The sequence below is a fragment of the Rutilus rutilus genome, assembly GCF_951802725.1.
Source record: "Rutilus rutilus genome assembly, chromosome: 23".
NCBI lineage: Eukaryota > Metazoa > Chordata > Actinopteri > Cypriniformes > Leuciscidae > Rutilus > Rutilus rutilus.
In genome coordinates, this window is record NC_140233.1 from 2556656 (window position 1) to 2562500 (window position 5845).

At 37.3% G+C, this 5845-nt stretch overlaps 1 protein-coding gene across 1 annotated transcript in view; it reads right to left on the bottom strand.

The window, feature by feature from the left end:
• Positions 1-4204: 4204 nt before the first annotated feature.
• The window catches only part of LOC311282775 (NACHT, LRR and PYD domains-containing protein 12-like), an 80426-nt gene continuing 78785 nt past the window's right edge, over positions 4205-5845 (bottom strand). Inside the window, exon 10 of the mRNA XM_084396783.1 lies at positions 4205-5103. Within this exon, the coding sequence (XP_084252909.1) occupies positions 5094-5103 (10 nt within the window). The 3' untranslated portion in view covers positions 4205-5093. The remainder of the gene's footprint in view (positions 5104-5845) is intronic.

The following is a 5845-nucleotide window of genomic DNA, read 5'->3' on the forward strand; positions in this document are numbered from 1 at the left end:
TGTGAATTGCTTTTTGTGAATATAAATTTTTTTCACGCACGTGAATTTTTTGTGTGTGCGCGTGAATTAGGTTTCATGCATGTGCAATTGTCTACGCATGTGTGAATCATGTTTTTTGCGTGAATTATATTTGAGACTATTCTGCCTCCATAGACCAGCGCTAAGAAAAGCAACACGTTTCAAGCTACAGGCCTCCACACACACACACAGACACATGGACCTGACTATAATTCTGCACACATGGCAGTGGTTATATTTCATAATAATCATAATTCAGTATTACTGTACTATATTACTTGTCCTTGATGTTTTTTATTCGTCTCAATATTGATCATATGATAGAGTTTCAGTGGCACTCCTATCGCCTGGTCTCTGTGTGAGCGTGTGGTTTTGAGTTTAATCCCCATAATGAATTTAACACAATAATGATGTGCATTGATAAATCATTTTGAATAAAAACAGTAATATTTCATAAAAAACAAGAAGTGTCCATTTTAATTTCATATTGACTTTAATGGTTTTCTAGTGTAATTTACAGTATCATCCACCAGAGGGCGCCGAACACCAAACAGCCAAACGTCTGAATGAAAGAGCGTGAAACTGATTTTCATCTAAACTATTAACAAACTCACTATATGCTTTACTAAACCTCTGGTTTACTGTTCCCCATGTCACAAGATCTTTATGATCAGTCACTTTGCTGTACAGTAATAGTTGTTAGATTTGTTATGAGGGATGATACTGATATGAACTTTTATATACATTTAAATGGAGAAACATCATAAGGATAAGGATAAGGATAAGGATAAGGATAAACTTTATTTGTCCCCAAGGGGAAATTTGTCCTGGGCAAGGTGCTACAATACAACACACAACACAATACACAACACTGTATACACAGTACACCAATGTATAAAAAATAAATAAAATACAAAATAAATAAAATACTTAACACATTTAGTTGCTACTGCTAATGTGTAAAGGTGCATTGCTCCGGGTCATATTCAGCAGTTTTACTGAGGCAGGAACAAATGAAAACTTCAGTCTATTATTCCTACATATTGGCATTCTCAGTCTCTTTCCCGATGGCAGCGGCTGGTATTCACTAAAAAGAGGATGTTCAGAGTCAGTACTAATACTCGTTGCTTTCCTCATCATTGCCTCTTCGTATAGAGTCTGTATGGGTTCATATTGTTTTAATCCTATGACTTTCATGGCTGTTTTGTGAATATGGATCAATTTGCTTTTCAATTGAACAGACAAATTTCCGAACCAGACTATAATTCCATAACGAATAAGACTTTCAAGTGTGGCTCGATAAAAAACAAGTAGAATGTCACTGCCCACCCCATACAGTCTTAATCTTCTTAAAAAGTACAGCCTCTGTTGTAGTCGTGTACACAGACTGTCAATGTGTGTCTTCCAACAAAGAACATTGTCCATATAAAACCCCAGGTATCTATAAGATTTAACTTGATGTATCACTGTGTCTTTAATAATCACACACTTATCTTCAGATACATTTCTTGGGTCAAGGACCATTTCTTGTGTTTTTTGTACATTTAACACAAGACAGTTCTTGTCACACCACTGAGTGAATTGATCTATTTCACTATGGTAAGATGATAGGTCCATATCCTTGTGTAAAAGACTCAGAATAACAGTATCATCAGCATATTTTATAATACTATTATTCTTATGTTTGCTCCTGCAATCATTTGTATACAAAGCAAAAAGCACAGGTGATGACACACAACCTTGAGGCACTCCAGTATTACTGTATCTCACTTCAGAAAATATTTCATTGACTCTGACCTGCTGAGTTCTATTACTTAAAAAAGAGTAAAACCATTTAATTAAAAAAGCACTGACACCCATGCCGCACAGCTTCTCCAAAAGCAGATGTATCTGCACAGTATTAAATGCTGAGCTAAAATCAACGAATAAAATACGAGCATAGGCTTTAGTATCCTCAAGATGCTTAGACACAAGATGAACAATGCTAAGAACAGCATCCTCAGTACTTCTATTCTGTTTATAGGCAAACTGGCAGGTATCCAATTGTGACTTTACTTCTTTTTCCAGCAATGCAGTTACGATTTTTTCAAAACACTTCATGACATTTGAAGTTAAAGCGACAGGGCGAAGATCATTATTTGTTCTAGCACCAGGTTTTTTTGGAATTGGTATTATATAAGACTTTTTCCACAATGCTGGTACAGTATGGGTATCCAGAGATCGCTGAAATAAGGGACACCATGCTATTGCAAGCTCCTCAGCACAGTTTTTCAACAAAAAGGCTGTTAAACCATCTGGCCCAGTAGCCTTGTTAGTGTGCAAGCGCTTAAAAAGGTGCTGCACCTCACGTGGGTCTACTTCTACCCCAGGGGTCTCTTTATTATCAAACACTGATTGCAATATGCTATGATCCTCGTCTAACTCGTTTTGTACCTCAAATCTCAAATAAAAATCGTTTAGTTCATTTGCTCTCTGTAAAGTATCTAATGTTATAGTATTTTTCTTAGCAGGATTCATATTAGTTACTAATTTCATTGTTTCCCAGAGTTTTTTTGTGTTAGAAGTATAAAAACTATATTCCATAGCTTGCCTGTGCTGTTCCTTTGCTTTTTTCAACTGATATTTTAATTCTTTCTGTGCCACTAATAGTCCTAACTTATCCCTGTTCCTAAATGCCAGCTTTTTTTTATTAATGCACTCTTTAATGTCCTTTGTAATGTAGGGCTTATTGTTAGGATAAACAACTACATCCTTTTTTTCTACTACATTACCAACACAGAAATTAATATATTCAGTCATTGTGTCGGTGGCCTCATCGAGCTCTAATTGATAAAATATGGACCAATCTGTGCACAAAAAACAACCCTTAAGTGTTTCCATGGAATCCTCTGTCCATATATTAACGGTTTTGTACTCTGGTTTTTGTGACTTAAAAACTGACCTATAAGAAGGAATCAAATGTACAACATTATGATCCGAATTACACAAAGGGGGCTTTGACTTCGCTATATATGCATTTTTAACATTACCATAACATTTATCCAAGATTTTCGTTTTCCTGGTGTCACAGCGCACAAATTGTTCAAAACCCGCTAACACAGATTCTACTTTACAATTATTAAAATCACCCAAAAAGAAAATTGGGGCTCCAGGTGAGCGCTGAAGCTGCTCATGTGCACACTCAGCGATGCATGCGGCAGCTTTACCTGCATTGCCCTTTGGCGGAATATACACTGCACATATGATGACACAGCCGAATTCTCTTGGCAAATAATGTGGTCTAAGTGACAAACAAAGCAATTCGATATCAGGGGTGCACATCTTGGATCTTACTGTGTGTTGTTTACACCATCTGTCACATATGTACATACAAACTCCTCCTCCTTTCTTTTTTCCGGACTCAATGCAGCGATCTGCACGCACCAGCGTATATCCATCAAGTTCAAGAAGTGAATCTGGAATTCCCCCGTGAAGCCAGCTTTCCGTAAACACCATAAGATTAGACTCACGATATTCAAAGCAGGTCTTTGTGATGGCACGGAGTTCATCCATCTTAGGCGCCAGCGACCTCACGTTGCTCATGATCACTGAAGGCAGCGGTGGTTTATTGGTTCGCCGGCGGAGACGCTCCCGAACGCCTCCCCGTTTTCCTCGCTTGCGCCGCAACCGGGTCCCAGCATGTGTCGCACGTATAGCCGATGGAAGGTAATCCATCGCTGCGTAATGATGATGTTTTTTTAGAGACAGCAATGCACTCCTGGAATATACCAGTCTTTGAGTTTGGTCCCGTTGTAGTCTTAAATCCAATGCAAAGCAAGGAATGAACATTTCCCCGATGATCAGAGCCAAGAATAGAAGGAACAGATACGCGGCCATTGTTTAAGTCCACAAACATTCGTGTTAATCGCAGAACACCTTGCGTCGCATTAAATGTGTTAACTTTACAATCCGGCCTCTAAAATACTAAACAATCATTTAAAAGGCGCTTAAACAAACAAACAAACAAAACAAACAGTCGTAGCACGAGCCCGTGTCGCTGCAGAGCAACGGGCAATAAAACTTTATTAGCAACAACAGTTCCTATATCAATATCCTAACCAATAGAACAGCCTTAATGTTTAGCCAGGAAAAAAAAGAAAAAGAAATATGGTATAAAGATGTATCTTATAAAAAGGTAAAAAAAAAATTCTTTTTTTCTTAGAGTGCATAAACAATCTATTGTTTCATATTTAAATTTTTTGCTTGAAAAACAGACGCAAAGACATTTATAAATGTTTAATTGTGGCTTAAGTGTCAAAATACTTTTAGTGGCCACTGTATATGAACATTATCTAAATCTTTATATTTCACCTGAATCGAAACAATGTAATGCATCATCAACTATGAACACGCACAAATCACCATCATAGCGCTTGAATGAATGTGCTCGTAGACTTTCTGGTTAAACACAAAAGCAGAGGATATTCTGTACAACTGGCTAATGATGATTTAATGATTATCAGCACAAGCTCTTCTCAGGTCCCTGTAAAGCTCTTTCATAAACTATCCTCAGAAATCATCAAATATGTGAAGAAGCAGAGAAAACAAAAAGATAAAATAAGCATTTCAGCAGATTACTTCTTAAACATTTAAACATATTAAGAGTAAATAATCATGACTGTATTACAACCAGCGAGGAAAATAAGAACAAACTATATAAACTGATTGTGTTGAATGTGTGTGAGTGTGTGTGTGTGTGTGTGTATGTGTGAGTGTCAGAGACGCTGTAGAAGAACAAAGTCAGTCCAGAAACACTCCTACTCTTCGGATTACAGATTCACTGGCACAGATAAACTCCAGGATATTTTGTTGAATCCAGATGTACAGTGTCTCCTTCCTTTCCTGCTGATTCCTTTATATGTCACTGATATTCATTGACTGACTCCAGTCAGACTCTCTCCACACAGAACCGGAGACACTCATCAGATCTCTCTGGATGATCAGGATACGGCTGGTCCTCAAACACGTGTGTCATGTTTCTGTTCTCCTCAGACAGAATGAGAAGAGTGACTGCTGTGTTTGGATCCAGTGTGAGATTACCACCATCTGAAGACAAGAAGAGAGAACAAAACAACATTAACCACAGATATATGTGTGTGTGCAAAAATACCTGTGTCATATTTCATGATTTACACTATAAATACACACATTTACTTACTGAGGAAATTAATTAGAATAAAGCCATTATAAATATGTTTATTTATTAATATATAAACGCATAACAGATTTCTTTGTTTTGTAGATAAAGCTAATTAAGCAATATCACATGAGCAAGAGTATAAAAACAGAGAGGATCACAGCGGTCAGAGACGCCCGTCTAATGCTTGTTTATGAGAAATAGTGAAGACAGATGAAAGAACTGTGTGTGAAAGACCTCATACGTGTGTTAGCTTGTCAAAATGATCCCTTGATGGTGAAGAAAATGAAGATGCAGAAGAAGATCCAGTGTCAAAACATGGAAGCACCTCAATTGTATGGGAGTATTTTGGTTTTAAAAACTCAATCAGAAATGCCATGTAAAACCTGTACAGTAGATCATGTGCAGTCACTCAAAGAGGAAATATGACAAACCTGTCAGTCCAACACAACATGGTTATATTCTTACCAAACCAGCACCAAAGAAGCAATCCACTGATTCTGAGTCAAATCAAACCTGCGCTTTCTTAAAGGGACAGTTTACACTAAAATTAAAGCTCTGTCATCATTTACTCTCTCATGTCGTTCCAAACCTGTATGGGTTTCTTCTGCTGAACACAAAAGATGATATGTTGAAGTTTTGGTGACCACT